Raw genomic sequence first — 16478 nt, forward strand, 5'->3', positions numbered from 1 at the left:
GTTTTCGCTCTTTTCTAAAACGGTTTTGACCACTGGATAGAGCATAACAAACTCTTTAGGAAAATGTAAAAATATGAAAATCATGCAAAGGTGACATGCGACTCATTCCGTGGTGGAGGGTCACAAATGTCTAAGCACTGACCTCAAAGTACGACGTCTCCCGCGTGGGCATCCTCATGAGCACGTTGATGTACCTGGTCATGAAGGGCTTGGTGAAGTCCACCGCCTCCTCCCTGTCCGAGTTGATGCTCAGCGAGGCTACGGACATCGTGGCGTTCTACATTGGTCGTGTAGTAAGAGGACGTAAACAAGTAAGCGTCAGTGAAATCAAGGTTCTGCTGTGGTTTTAGTTGGTAGGAATTCAAAACGCATTAAGGTAAATCCTAAACCAAAGAGACTGCCAGCGTTCCAAAATTCAAAAAAAACAAAACAAGAAAGGTCAGTTGTTTGAACATTTGTTATTGACAAAAGAATACGTTACAGTCACAGATATGTCGACTCAGCGTCGTTTAAGTGCACAGACAAACAAATATATATATATTTTTTTTTTAAGATTTCGCTCGCAAGAGGTGCTACCGCTTGGAGAGTAGCCACAAGCGAGGCAATGATTATCGCATCAAGGTAAAGGTCATCTGTTTTTAATGTCTATATTCGTCTCTTGCGTGTAACCTAGAACCGCTTCCTGTCATTCTCCTTTTTTAGTCCCTCCCGCGTCCCCCAACTTTCCCCCTCCACTCACCCCCCCCCCCCTCCCCCTAACCCTCTTCACATTACCCCCTCGCGAATCCTTGTCATAAATACAGGTTATGCACTTGTCGCATCTTTTGCGACATGGCTTGAGCATTTTGCGACAACTTGCGACAGACCATGCTATAGTTGAAGTGACTGTGCATGCGATAGTTATGTGGCATTTGCGACAAGAAACTAATACATGTATCCCTTTTCCAGCCCTCTGAAGCTTTCACTCGCTTCAATCTTTCAATAGAAGACGTTGGGAAATAACTCTGTCGGGTTTGTATGGGTTGTGAAAGAGTGAGTACCCTTGCTTTTAGTGAGTCAAACTTTCCCACGTGACATCATGAGCAGGGGCGGATCCAGGGGGGGTTTCCGGGGATTCCGGACCCCAGCCCCCCCCCCCCCCCCCCCCCCCTAGCCTAAGAAAAAAGAATGAGAAAATAAAATTTGAAAACAAAGAAAAACTGATGGCTTAGGTTGCACCAGATTGCTCCATTTTCCTTGATTTTTATCAAAAAACTTCCGGGGGAGCATGCCCCCGGACTCCCCTAGGAGCCGGCCTTTGTCTTCTTAGTGATGGTTTTGGAAAGTAGTTGGGTAATTTTCTTGCTCAGGTTGCACCAGACCGGACAACTGTCTTTATTTTACTCCAAATTTGTCTTCTTTAATGTACTTTTTGGAAGGTGTTTTGGGGGAAGTTTCATAGTTCAGATTGCACCAGATTGCTCAATTTTCTTTGTTTTTATCAACATTTTTCGGGGGGGGGGGGGGGGCATTCCACCTGTCGCCTGTCGTGGAATTGTCCCTAAAAGGAATTTGGAAACCCCCCCCTTAAAATTGATGTGATCCGCCCCTGATGAGCCTGGCACTAGCGATGGGTGTGTTTGAAACACGTATGCAAGGAGCACTTGTTGAAAGTTTGCCTCAATAAAAGCAAGAGTTTTCAGTCTTTCATAACCCATACAAACCTGACAGAGTTATTTCCGAACACCTTCTATTCAAGGATTGAAGCGTGCGAAAGGGCTGGACACAGAATAATAATTTCCTGTAGCAGATACCAGATAGCTCTTAGAAATAGAGTTATTTCCGACAATCTTCTATTGAAAGATCGAAACGTGTGAAAGGGCTGGAAACGAAATATTATGTTCCTGTAGTAGATGCAGAGACAGAGTTATTTAGTTATTTCCGGAGTTCGTCAATTCCTGATAGCTCACCCCGGCAAGCAGCTCCCCTATCATGTTAGCTCACCCCGGCAAGCAGCTCCCCTATCATGTTAGCTCATCCCGGCAAGCAGCTCCCCTATCATGTTAGCTCACCCCGGCAAGCAGCTCCCCTATCATGTTAGCTCACCCCGGCAAGCAGCTCCCCTATCATGTTAGCTCATCCCGGCAAGCAGCTCCCCTATCATGTTAGCTCACCCCGGCAAGCAGCTCCCCTATCATGTTAGCTCACCCCGGCAAGCAGCTCCCCTATCATGTTAGCTTACCCCGGCAAGCAGCTCCCTTATCATGTTAGCTCACCCCGGCAAGCAGCTCCCCTATCATGTTAGCTCACCCCAACAAGCAGCTCCCTTATCATGTTAGCTCACCCCGGCAAGCATCTCCCCTATCATGTTAGCTCATCCCGGCAAGCAGCTCCCCTATCATGTTAGCTCACCCCGGCAAGCAGCTCCCCTATCATGTTAGCTTACCCCGGCAAGCAGCTCCCCTATCAAGTTAGCTCACCCCGGCAAGCAGCTCCCCTATCATGTTAGCTCACCCCGGCAAGCAGCTCCGATCCCCTATCAAGTTAGCTCACCCCGGCAAGCAGCTCCCCTATCATGTTAGCTCACCCCGACAAGCAGCTCCCCTATCATGTTAGCTCACCCCGACAAGCAGCTCCCCTATCATGTTAGCTCACCCCGGCATGCAGCTACCCTATCATGTTAGCTTACCCCGGCAAGCAGCTCCCCTATCAAGTTAGCTCACCCCGGCAAGCAGCTCCCCTATCATGTTAGCTTACCCCGGCAAGCAGCTCCGATCCCCTATCAAGTTAGCTCACCCCGGCAAGCAGCTCCCCTATCATGTTAGCTCACCCCGACAAGCAGCTCCCCTATCATGTTAGCTCACCCCGACAAGCAGCTCCCCTATCATGTTAGCTCACCCCGGCAAGCAGCTCCCCTATCATGCCGTTCCATTCTCCAGAGTCCAACTTGGATCCGAACTTGCCGTCTGGCACCAAGTAGATCTCGTAGTCAAATTTGAGCATGCCAGCCACCTCGCGGATGAGGTCGATAGCGAAGCCTTTGAACCGATCGTTGCCTTTCCGCATGATGTAGTCCCGCTTCAGCATTGTGAAAGGCCTCTCCTGTGTCAAACCAAAAACAAATCTTTTGTTAAGGACAGTGCACGAGGAACGAAAGGAAAGAGAAGTTATTCAATCGTGTTAGTGTATATTATTGTTGTCAAAAATCCAAGACTGCAATTAGTCTACCAGCCAGCCTTCTATGTCATGTATGAAACCTGGAAATGTCTGTTCCTGTAAACTTTTATGACGGAAATGTAATCTACAGGGTACGGAGAGTCAAATTAGCTTGGTTGCCTAAAGATGCACTTTGAGAAATTCTCAGAATCCAAGATGGCCGCCCAACGGTCATCTTGAAGATGGTCAATATATAACTTTTGATCCAGATGGGCTAAAGAGTCGTGTAATACCTCAATATAGGGGTTTTTGATGTCAGCGAGTTCATTTCTGAGGTTGGTTTGTCAATCCTGTCAACAGAATCCAAGATGGCCGCCAAGATGGCCGTCAAAATATCTAAAAACACATTTTTCGCCATATCTGGGTTTCTAAAGCAGCTAGATTCATGATCTTAGTGCTGACCATGTTTCCAAAGGCTGGAAAGCTGTTCTGATATCACCCAGATGCAAGATGGCTGCCAAGATGGCAGGTAAACGTCATTCACGCTCAAATTAATGTCACACAAAAATAAGGAAAACGCCATATTGTTTGTCTTTTGTCTGAAAGAACATGTTAGCATCCAGTTAAAGAGGCAACTTTCAGAAAAGCCGATGGGTCTCGATGGTGGGGACGGACAAGAAGGAGAGCAAGCACAAAGAGGAAGGTAAAAGAAGACGAGCGATGGACGCAGCAGACCGGACGAAGATTGCAGAGGAACTGCAGAAGCACTCGCACCCTCTCATTGTTGATTCCACTGACCTGTACAACATCGTCAACGGGCAGATCGCGCCAGCAAAAGTAAATGTCCAAGATGCACTGAAGATCGGCAGCACTCAAAGTGAGCAGTTCGCCGCTTCGCTTCACGGCACATTCCATGGCCCGATCGAGAGGAAAGTGAAGACCATGCAGGAGATGAAAAAAGTAGTGGTTGTGAAAGACAAGGCCATCTTTGACATTGAAACATTATTCGTACGGCTTCAGATCATTGGGCAACAACGTGGTGTGAAGGCGACAGACATCTTCAAGTACGAACTCAGTCCCGTACCTCCATCTCTCATCGACGAGTTCGGGTGTTTGAGGAAAGGAGACAAGGCTGTGCTCGTCAAGTGTCTTGGTGTGCCGGTAAACAACGCACCTGCACCAGACGTGGTGCTGGTCGACGCCAGCCAGCTCCTGTACCATGTTGTGTGACCTGTTGCGGGGACAGCAGGAGATCTTGTCGCGAGTTTCGGCGCTCGACTGAGCCGCTATCCTCCAGCAGCACAGAAACTGGTGTTGTTTGACAGGTACCATGAGAATCAGCCAACTGCGAAGGACCACGAGAGGATGAGGAGGGCAGGGGAAGGATCAAAGGACTTCCGTCTGACACCCACAACCCCCCTCCCACACAGAGAAGCTATCATGAAGAACGCCAACAACAAACGCCTCCTCAGCAACATCCTCTGTGGATATCCTCTGCAGAACAACGTGGAGCTTGTCAGCAGTTTCGATTGTCTTGTCACTCATGAGGAGGCGGATATCACGCTGTGCAGCTACATGCTGAAGGCTGCAGCAGGCGGGTCGGAGACGATCAGGGTGCTGTGTGACGACACTGATGTGTTCGTCCTTCTCGTGTACTGGGCATGGAGGAAGAGGATACAGAAGAGCATCCAGATGGAGAAGTGGGACGGCACGGTGCTTGACATTCGCGCAGCAGTGGACAAATTGGGGGACAAGTGTGGTCAGCTACTCGGCATGCACGCCTTATCGGGCTGCGACACCGTGTCGTACCCCTGTTACAAGGGCAAGAAGTCGGCGCTCAAGGTGCTTGGAAACAGCGACATCCCAGGCCTGCAAGATGTCCTTGGGGAGCCAGACGTCAGTCATGACCAACTTAAGGCCACTGCCGACTCATTCTTCCTCGCGCTGTACAGTCAGAAGAAGGCCAAGTCCCTCAATGGTGCAAGATCCAAACTGTATCTGAGCAGGAAGAAACCACCACCTCTGAAGAGGCTACGACCAACAGATTGCAACCTGAGGCTGCATGCTCTCCGAGCACATCTGCAGATGATGTTGTGGAAGGCAGCAGACCAGAAAGATCCACCAGCCGAGGCTCATGATATCCGCTGCTTCGGATGGGGTGTCGATGAATCTGGTGCTGTAACACCATCGCTGTCTAATGCGCCGATAGCACCGCAGCAGCTCTTAGATGTCGTGAGCTGTAGTTGCAGCGCCGAGGGGAAAGCGTGCAGCGAGAAGAAGTGCAGTTGCCACAGTGGGAGACTTACGTGCACTGAATACTGTTATTGCGAGGGAGGAGATGCCTGCTGCAGTCCTTACACGGAGCATGAGCCTGTGGTGGAGGAGGAGGACGAGGAGGAGGAAGAAGAGGAGGAAGAGGAGGAGTAGGAGGAGGAGGCGGAAGAGGAGGAGTTTGTTGAAGACGACCAGTAAAACGAGAAAGAAGCTGACAATGAAGAAGGAGATATGGTTTCAAAGTTTAAATCGTTTGTTTGCTGTAACGCTAGAGCAGTAGATTTCTATTTCGGTCGTGGCGTGCCAGCTAAACTGCTTTAGGACATGGACTTTCCCACATGGACTTGATTGAGGTCCTGAAAGTTGCCTCTTTAACTGGATGCTAACATGTTCTTTCAGACAAAAGACAAACAATATGGCGTTTTCCTTATTTTTGTGTGAGATTGATTTGAGCGTGAATGACGTTTACCTGCCATCTTGGCAGCCATCTTGCATCTGGGTGATATCAGAACGGCTTCCCAGCCTTTGGAAACATGGTCAGCACTAAGATCATGAATCTAGCTGCTTTAGAAACCCAGATATGGCGAGAAATGTGTTTTTAGATATTTTGACGGCCATCTTGGCGGCCATCTTGGATTCTGTTGACAGGATTGACAAACCAACCTCAGAAATGAACTCGCTGACATCAAAAACCCCTATATTGAGGTATTACACGACTCTTTAGCCCATCTGGATCAAAAGTTATATATTGACCATCTTCAAGATGACCGTTGGGCGGCCATCTTGGATTCTGAGAATTTCCCAAAGTGCATCTTTAGGCAACCAAGCTAATTTGACTCTACATACCCTATAGATTACATTTCCGTCATAAAAGTTTACAGGAACAGACATTTCCAGGTACTCTTTTTGGCAAGTAGACTAAATAGTGGATTATTTTGTTTGTTTGTGTGTTGTGTGTTTGTTTGTGTGTGTGTGTGTGTGTGTGTGTGTGTGTGTGTGTGTGTGTGTGTGTGTGTGTGTGTGTGTGTGTGTGAGTGTGTGTGTGAGTGTGCATATATGTGTGTGTGTGTGTGTGTGTGTGTGTGTGTATGTGTGTGTGTGTGTGTATGTGTGTGTGTGTGTGTGTGTGTGTGTGTGTGTGTGTGTGTGTGTGTATGTGTGTGTGTGTGTGGTATGCTTTCTCAGCTCAGTCAGTTTTCAATAATAAAGACAACAATTGCTCATATAGTGCAAACCACAGACTTTTTCAGTGCTCATCGTTTATTACAAGAACACATTTAAAAAACTAAACAACAACACAAACTATTCTAAACGATTTATTCCTCGTAACTAATTTGACGATTGTTCACGATATTCCACCTGATAATACCCGATCTCTACGCAGACATTTTCCATTGCTGGGCAAGGCAAAGTTTGTGAGGGATGTTTTATATTTCATTAATTTTATTTATGCCGATAAGGGTATACATGCATAATTATGCTTCACAGCAACCGACCATAACCGTTAGTCATTAAAACAGAATTCGTAAAGAGAAAAACAGAATCTGCACAAGACAACGCGGATTCTTTGCGATGAGTGTCATGAATTTACTGGGGAAATGCATGTCGGTGCTCAGCTCGTCTAAACGTCCACAAAACTGTCAGAGGACGGAGAAGCTCGCGTACAAAGGGAGAGAATCATCCTGCTCGTTGATGACGAGGGACATGCACTTATGCTTGTTAGCTCCCTTCCCTGTACAAATCTGAAAGAACTCTTGCTTCGGCCAAACGGATAAAAGATTTGTGTGAGGAGGAGGAGGAGGAGGAGGAGGAGGAGGAGGAGGAATACGGGGATAGGGGAGGTGCGTAGTGCTGTCGAGGGATAGGGCGGATAGGAAGCGGACATAGAGGGGTGGGGGTTGGGGGGGGGGATATATATAGTGTCGTCAGACGTTAGTCTCGACCAGCCTAGGGCTGTAATCAGGCGTTCCATCTGTTCCTGTTTGCTCCACCACACTACATCATGGCACGAGCAGACAGGTAAACAGTGACTGCTTCAAAATCGAACCCGCAGAGTAATGGCACGTGTTACTAATAGTGCTTTTTCCTGTCCGCTGTTGTTTGAAGTCCCATTACACCCCACTTCTGTTGTTTTAGTCACACCGTGTGTCGCGTGTGTGTGGAAATTCCAACTATGGGGGTTACCAATGAAGACATTTTGTCACCCTTTCCATTAACTGAGTTTGTTTAATCTATTTTTGCTACTTTGATCACCATGACTTTTACACACACACACACACACACACACACACACACACACACACACACACACACACACACACACACACACACACACACACACACACACACACACATAAGCGTGTGTCGGAATTTGAACTCACACCGGCCAGCACTCAACCCCCACCTCAAATTTTCGGTTTTCCCATTTGTAAGTTTGTTTATTTTATTTTGTATTGTTTTTTGGCTCACGTAAGTGTAGCCTATGCGATGCTAACTTTTGTCTGTCTGTGCGTGTGTGAGTGCGTGCGTGCGTGCGTGCGTGCGTATGTATGTACTAATTTTACTTGGTTATTATTCAAGCAACAGCTTCAAGTATTGAAGCAATGATCAACATTTCGTCGGCACGTATGTAGTTAAAGTGTGTATCCAAAGAAAACGGGTGGTGGGGGGTTTTGGGGGGGTAAAAACAGCTGACTGGTTTGTGTCGTGTGTGGTATGTAGACCAGGTCAGGGGTCAAGGTTAGGTCAGATCGCGTGAAGGATTGTGGTATAGATACAGTTATCACCGAGCTGCAGTTCGCCGATTCGGAGAAGACGACTCATGATTTCACATTGGTCGGTTTCGTAGCCCCAGAAAAATAGATAAAGAAGATACCAAAGGAGATTTCCTGCAGGTTAATCTGCACAGCGTGTTTCCAGTGTCTGCGCGAGGAAGCGCTGTCGAAAGCGCAGTGTCGATCTGGCCATCTGGCTGTCGTGTCCCCGTAAGTAGGCTACAGACAGACAGATCTAGATCTAGTGTCTCGCACTCTTGCACCGTATCACTTATGCTTACTGTGTGTGTGTATGTGTGACGGAGTGATTGAGTTTGTGTTACTGTTTGTCGATTTCTTACGTGAGCCGTGAAGGCTTCGCCTCTTGTTCTTAGTTCTGTAGATGATATGAGGACAGGTTGTAAGAAAAGGCGTCGCATTAAACCTTCATATTTGTAAAATAAAGAGTTATCATCCTCATCATGTTATGTGAAATCCTCATCATGTTATGTGAAGTCTTATATCGCGCGCGTATCTCCAGACTCGGACTCAAGGCGCAGGGATCTATTTATGCATCATCATCATCATCATCATCATCATCATCATCATCTCCAGTAAGGATACAGGGGCGGATCACATCTTTTTCGAGGGGGGGGGGGGGTTTCCAAACTTCTTTTTATGGAAAATTTGGATGAAAATCAAGGTAAATGGAGCAATCTGGTGCAATCTGAGAATCAGTTTTTCTATATTTTCAATATTTATATTTATTTTGTTAGGCTAGGGGGGAGGGGGGGCGGGGTCCGGAAACTCTAGACCCCCCCCCCCTCCCCCACTGGATCCACCCCTGGGATATGACTTCTAGTTCTATGCCCTATGTTTTTAATCAATATTCTTCTGTTTTCATATGTTTTGGCTTTTGCCTTTCCGTTTTACGGAGAGCAAAGAGCCAAAGCAAACAAAGAACATTCTCAAAAACAACGCTTCGTCTGCTCTATCTATCAGACTAATGGAGTCGTCCATGGCTTTTAATTAAACACCGGAGTCAACGACAAATATTTGCTTGAGATGTAGTTTCAGAAAAGGTTTATCTGACTTGCGGTAGCCTTTACACATGAACGCATTGATCACTTTAGAACTTCTGTCCCAGAGGTACAGTCAACCACGTTCAGTCAATATCATCAAGGTGCGCTGCATGAAGTTAATGGATGACGCTAGACAAGAGCAAAAACAAGAAAAAAAGAAAGTGTGTGCTTGGAGCCAGGATTACCAACGACTGCTCGATCGCCGGGTGATGCTTAGCGGCGGAGAAAGTCAACAGTGTTTAGCGTTTTCTTTTGTTCCGTATTGGACATCGTCAGTCATCTTCTTCTTAAGACGGAGGAGGAGAAAGAAAATGGGGGTGGGGGAGGTGCGTAGTGCTGTCGAGGGGTAGGGCGGATAGCCGGGAAGCGGGCATAGAGAGGTGGGGGTGGGGGGGGGGGGGGATATAGTGTCGTCAGAGATTAGTCTCAACCAGCCTAGGGCTGTAATCAGATGTTACAGTGTTTAGAGCTTTCTTTGTTCTGTATTGGACATCGTCAGTCTTCTCCTCCGCAAGGGCACTGCATCCCTCAGACACGTGTGTGACGTGGCCAACTGTGCCACACTGGCAGCAGGCTGTTTCCCAGCGAAGACGTTCCAGAACGTTTTAACGTCTGGCCAATGTGTGTGTGTGTGTGTGTGTGTGTGTGTGTGTGCGTGTGTGTGTTTGCCAAGACGTCCCAGAACGTTTTACCGTCTGGCCAATGTGTGTGTGTGTGTGTGTGTGTGTGTGTGTGTGTGTGTGTGTGTGTGTGTGCGCGTGTGTGTGTGCCAAGACGTCCCAGGACGTTTTACCGTCTCGCCAATGTGTGTGTGTGTGTGTGTGTGTGTGTGTGTGTGTGTGTGTGTGTATGTGCGTTTGTGTGTGCGCGCGTGTGTGCGCGTGTGTGTATGTGTGTGTGTGTTACGGCTATTGCCCAAGTTTGCGTTATAAAAGACTTAAAGTTCACTACATTAGTGCGCAGTGGCAAGGTACTCCTTCGTCATATATGATTATTCGATCAGAAATATGACGTCATTTACTATTACGACATCATCTTAATATTATTGTTGCTTCCTTCCAAGATATTATTTTTTTTTCTTCAACAGTATTTTTTTATTCAGGCAAACACATATTTACAATGACAAATTAAAAGCATTGATACTTATACTGATAGTAAATTGCAGCAGTAACAGAGTTAAACACATATGACAAGCTACATGGCAGTTGGTATTGTTATATGTTCAAAGCATAGGCTACATATCCCGAAATATGCATTAACAGCTATTGTAATAGCAAATCACATCACCAGTCGTCATCAAACTGTTATTAGCTGTTGATACGGGTTCCATTTTTTAATAAACTGAATTTGCTTCATGAGGATATTGTGAGCATATTTATCAATTTGATATAAGTTACATAGTTCTCTTAAACACATTTGCATGCGAGGACGAATTTTGTTCATTCTACATTTGTATACAAAGAACTTTGCTGTTAATAAAATATAGTCAAAACCAGCGTTTTAATGTTGTTTTCATGGTTCAATAATATCAGTGTTGGTGTTAGTCTGAGTCTGTCACAGTTAAAACATTTTTCTTTCAGACATTTTTCAAACTCAGACCAAAAAACCTGGACATGTTCACATTGCCACAAGTAGTGGTAGACTGTATCTTTTTCCAGTTCACAAAAATTGCACACATTACTTGTGACAACACCCATGTCCTTCAATATTGAATTATTCACGAGAACCCTATTATTTATTTTAATTTGGAACCATTGATATTTCACATCTTGTATTTTCTTTGTTTTATGGAAAATTTTATCCCAGTTAATTTCAGTGCCAAGGAGGTTTTCCCAACTTTTACATGCCTTTGGGACACTTTTAACAGCCTTTCTAATGAGATGATCGTAAAATATTTTTGCTCTTTTTCCACCAGATAAAAAAAGAGAAAATGCCTTGTTATTGTTAATTGATTTTGTTGATTCAATAACAATTTTATTTTTCCGCATATAACTTTTGATCGTGCTGATCCAACCATAATACACAAGAAAGGATGTCTCAACTTGTACTTTTTCTTTAAATTCGTTAAAACTTAGAAATTCTCCATTCTCTTTTAATAAATCTTTGACATTTTGTATACCATTTTCAGTCCAATTTACAAAATTAAACACTTTATTATTAATCTTGAATTTGGTATTGAGAAAAAGTGGTTCTGTCAACAGTTCTTCGGATGTATTGATCTCTATTTTGAAGTGGATTTCCTCATAGGCTTCAAATACATTTTTCCAAAACAGATTTACTCTACAGTCGTTAAATAGTTTGCCTCCAAACTTTGATGCTTCTGTTAATTTTGGACATCTTCTGAATAGTATTGCTTTCCATTTGGGATTATATGTGGTGTTCAAAACTTTCTTCATCCAGTTAAGCTTCAAAGAAAAGATATAAGCTTTAATGAATGGAATATTTAGACCTCCTTCTTCTATCTTGTGGATAGCCATTGTTCTTTTTATTTTGTCTCTTTTATTATCCCATACAAACTCAAAGCACATTTGTTGTAGTTGTCTTATGTGTGCATCTGGTGGGTTTGGAAGCATGATCCTTCCAAGATATTTGTTTGATAAAATAATACATTTGTATTATTATAGGTATATTACACTTACTCAATATAAAACAGCTGTGCTGGAAGGCTCTTTGCATGTTGTGTCACTCGTGCAAAATCGTTAATTTCAACAGAAAAGTCGTTAACACCTGGTGTGTTGTGTAATCAATCTTGGCGGTATCTAGTGGCCCGAATAAGATTGTAATCAATTCCATGATGTTCTATGTAATTATGCTCAAGCGGAAAAAGATAGTGAGGGATAGGAGAAGCGTTTCATTGATCGACATAATATAATAAATAAGTCAGAAGCCCTGCAGAGTGTAGTGTGTGATTTACAGACAGTTGAGCATATCGTAGTTTTTGTGTTACGCGAAATCTTTATTTAAATGCTATCATAGCATAACGGTATCCTCCTGTGAGTCATAAACGAACTACTCGTAAGCACAGATACAATTTTTACACCCCCGGTATAGGGGTGTGTATAGGATTCGCTCCATGTGTTTGTTTGTTTGTTTGTGTTCGCATATAGATCTCAAGAATGAACGGACCGATCGTCACCAAACTTGGTGAACAGGTTCTATACATTCCTGAGACGGTCCTTACAAAAATTGGGACCAGTCAAACACACGGTTAGGGAGTTATTGGTGGATTAAGATTCTACAAGGACTTATAGAGGGACATATTAATGGTCAAAGGGAAATAACCTTCTCAGTTGGTGGCAGTGAGAATGGTTATTTCCCTTTGACCAACGGGGGTGTTTTTCCTACCTCGGAGGAATTTCTTGGTTTTTTTAAATTCATCGGTCCTGTTTGAATATTTTTCAACACCTTGGACTCACACCTGTTTATTCAGCTCAGCAGAACTGGAAGGGTACACACAAAAAAGGAGTATAATAAAAACACATGGCTGACCCTCCTGTCGAAAGGAAGACAAACAATCGAAAGTCAGTCAACTGATCGTGTCAGCAAGCACTTATGATCTTGGCATTGTCATGACCCGGTAACCTTCGTGTCACGATCTTGACCTCATCACAACTTCTACACGTCCACACAGACAACCCTCTACATAAAGTTCCTTAGGGGCAAATTATATCTGCGCAGAGTCAGCGGCACAGACGACGCACTGCAGATTATTGAGTTGTTTTTTTCTCTCCCCCAGCCCGCTACACGTTGCGTGAGAAGAAAACAGGCCAAGTACTCGTCATAATCCCTATCGCAGCATGCAGCGCCGATGACTCTGCGCAGGTATAATTTGCCCCTTAGTTTAATCTCTTCACCAGGCGCTAACCAACCACCAACCAATTCGGACATATGTCGTTACTTTACTGTGACCTTGACTTCAGCATGACCCACTGACCTCTATCATGACGACCTTGGCGGTGCGACCTTTAAGCGGAAAGGGCCTGCTTTTGTTCCCGTAGGAAGGGCTGCCGTTCAGTTGGAGACGTCTGCCGTACATTGGCACGTCTGAACACCACCTTCCGTACTGAAACATTAACAGTCAAAGTGACAAAGCTACTACAATTAGCAAGAAATAGTTGATACACGCATACACATGTGTAGGCACATACAGGAACACACACACACACACACACGCACACACACACACACACACACACACACACACACACACACACACACACACACACACTCCTTCTCTTACGTCTGTTGCTAACGTCATATTCTGGAATTTTTAAACTCATTTGAAATAAATGTGTTGATTGCAGTAGCCTATCTAAAAGTCTATCAGCTACCAAAATCAGGGCATGGATTTACAAAAAACTGTAAGAACTGTTCACTCTTATAAAACGGCAACACAGAGAGCTCCTCAACTGTATGCAAACTGTCTTCCACAATAATACCGGCAGGGGTGTCGCTTGGCGTCCATATTCGTCAAAACGCCGAAACGTACGAGATAAGTATTTCAACATGCAGATACTTTAACAAAAATGTTCTATGGTGGGGAAAAGATGGCGCCAAGAATTGTATTTATCTTCTTAAAATGGCAGAAACTTTAAAAGGCCATTCCGACAAATTTGCCGAAAAAAGTTGGATTTACTTTTTTTTCGGCAAATTGGTGGGGAATAACAAATTAAAGTTTAATTAGCAATATCTGTGTACCGTCAAAATGCGATCGCCTGTCAATGCCGTGACGTAGAGAGTCAAGTTGTCTCGCTTGCCTTCACTGTTGAACTCTGTGTGGCCTGTCCCGTTCTGGTTGAAAAAGAATAGCAACACAATATAATTATTAACATACAGTGAACAAAATTACACGTTAAATTAAAATAAATGTTCAAATCGTTCGACACACTTTTGCGGAATGTTTTTCGGTTTTATTTTTTTCAAACAGCTTATGCAAGTTTACCCATAGTCGGATTATGTGGGGGGAAAAGGCCGGGATTGTGCACCAAGTGGATGGACATTACCGAAAAATTATACAAATTACAAAAGAAAATATACAAGAATAACTGTTACAAAGTACAGAACAAGTTGCAAACATATAGAAAAAAGGATTTAGCATTGCGTCACGCTCATAAGATAATTGCCTATGTCATGTTTTGATGTTTTGAGACAAACGCAAAAAACTTTCTTTGGTTTCTGAACAATCTGCTCGGCAGTTTTGCTTACGTTACCGTCGCAATGGTTTCCGACGGTCTGAGAGTTTGTACTCTCTAACACATAATAGATACCCTTCCAGTAGCTTCCCCTGTAGTTTCACAACAAAATTGCCTAACACTGAGATAGGTATTTTTCTTATGAGCGTGACGATTGACTTTATTGTCATTTTGTCTGTGCAAGTAATTCAACAACAGCCACCAACCACGAAAAGAAACAAAACACTTTTTACCACCGACACCTGTCGAACAAGTCCGTTAACCTCTTCCCGGAAATCTTGCACGATGTCTATGACGTCATTCTTCGTGATGCTGAAGTAAGCTGTCGTCACAAGAGACAAGGCTTCAGTTAGGTAAGCGTAATCAAGATGGCCGACGCCGGCTCGCGGCGATGTGACGTCGAAAGGCAGCACGGAAAGCACGGAGAAGTTGAGGGCGATGTCATCGTGTAAAAGGAGGATGTCTTGCAGCTCGTGACCCGGGTCGTAGAACAGCCACTGGTATGGGGGTGTGGACAGCATGGCAAGACCACGAGCCTGTTGAATGGAATTCAACGTTCCAGTGTTGGAAGGGTCTTCATCTATTTTTCTTATACAATGCCATATACCATACCATACCATACCATACCATTCCATACCATTTTACGCCAGAATTGTGATGAATCTCACTGTTTGCTATTCATTATAGTGGTACGGGTAGGTTTTTTTCCCGGCTGTCAGGGTCACACAACCGAAAATCGGGCAACTTTCGACTTAAAATCCCAAGCGTATGTCCACCAGAATCCAGATTTAATGCGATCATTTATTTGCCCACGACGAGAGTAGGCGTAGCAAGGTCACAGAGTATCGTCAACCCGGTATACCGGAAAAAAGCGTCCCCAAAGTGCTGGTTGAAGGAGGGAGGAACAACAACAGCATATCATCGCTAGCCAACATTACCTTCTAAAGCATGCGTGCATGTTTATTTCATGTCGTCAAATAGCAGGACCAATGCGACAAGTATTTCGACCCAGGTAATGCCAAGGTCGCTCACCCTTGCCACCCACCTCATAGCGGTACATCATGCATGCCCTGGCCTTACAACCTCTGCCTGTCACTTATACCCCTCTGCCTGTCACTTTATACCCCTCTCCAACACCGATCGCCATTATCCTCGCTGACACCAAGTTACCACGCATGCAGTGTCAAGAGTATCCTCCAATGCACGGGCACGCGCTCTTTTACGTCGTCTAACCAACGCACTATTTTCCCCCGAGGGACTATCTAGTGAGTGTTTTGCAATGCCCAGAGAATGGCCGTTAGCTGCCCGCGGTTTGATCGCCTACCATCACTTTGTGATCGTGTTAAAGGAACCGTGTTCCTCGTGTAAATGATCATGTTTACCACCACAAAATCGAGATAAAAGCAACCTTACATTTGGAAACATAGAAAATATCCACAGTCTGGTCGCTTCCTGTGTAAAGAATGTGAGAGAAATGAAGTCTGCAGATTGCCACTAGTCAGTTCAAATGTATTCAGAAAAAAACCTTTGTGCACGGAGAGCAGCCTCGCTGTTGATTTTTGGTATGTGTTTGCTTTGGTTTAAACAGTCTTTATTCAACAATTCATAGGTATTTGAACATGATACATGTTAAGGATCAACAACAAGCTTAAGCTTATAGTGGTGACCCTAGCAGAAGAATTTAACATATGGATTACGATAACTTGCGACGAGACTTCGACAAGTACTTTTTAAACCAAAACAAACGAGAAACAAACACAATGTGCAAACATATATACATATTTGACAAAAAGCAAAGGCATAATGGAGACAGGACACGACAATAGAATGGACAAAGAATACAAAAGGGAAAGAGAGATAGGAAAGGAGAGGGAGAGAGAGAGTAAGCGAGAGAGAAAGAGAGAGAGAGAGTGAGAGAAAGAGAGAGAGTGAGAGAAAGAGAGAGAGAGAGAGGGTGAGAGAAAGAGAGAGAGAGAGAGAGAGAGAGAGAGAGAGAGAGAGAGAGAGAGAGAGAGAGAGAGAGTACATAAGTATACATCACA

The 16478-nt window shown here is 44.5% G+C and overlaps 1 protein-coding gene across 2 annotated transcripts in view; it reads right to left on the minus strand.

The window, feature by feature from the left end:
- LOC138969362 (glutamate receptor ionotropic, kainate 3-like) overlaps positions 1 to 16478 on the minus strand; it is a 96822-nt gene that overhangs the window by 26510 nt on the left and 53834 nt on the right. For both annotated transcript variants that reach the window (XM_070342136.1, XM_070342135.1), the window contains exons 6-10: positions 14670 to 14972; positions 13943 to 14035; positions 13179 to 13307; positions 2878 to 3081; positions 143 to 277 (exon numbers count right to left, since the gene is read on the minus strand). In XM_070342136.1, the coding sequence (XP_070198237.1) occupies positions 143 to 277; positions 2878 to 3081; positions 13179 to 13307; positions 13943 to 14035; positions 14670 to 14972 (864 nt within the window). The remainder of the gene's footprint in view (positions 1 to 142; positions 278 to 2877; positions 3082 to 13178; positions 13308 to 13942; positions 14036 to 14669; positions 14973 to 16478) is intronic.

The sequence above is a fragment of the Littorina saxatilis genome, linkage group LG6, assembly GCF_037325665.1.
Source record: "Littorina saxatilis isolate snail1 linkage group LG6, US_GU_Lsax_2.0, whole genome shotgun sequence".
NCBI classification, from domain to species: Eukaryota; Metazoa; Mollusca; class Gastropoda; order Littorinimorpha; family Littorinidae; genus Littorina; species Littorina saxatilis.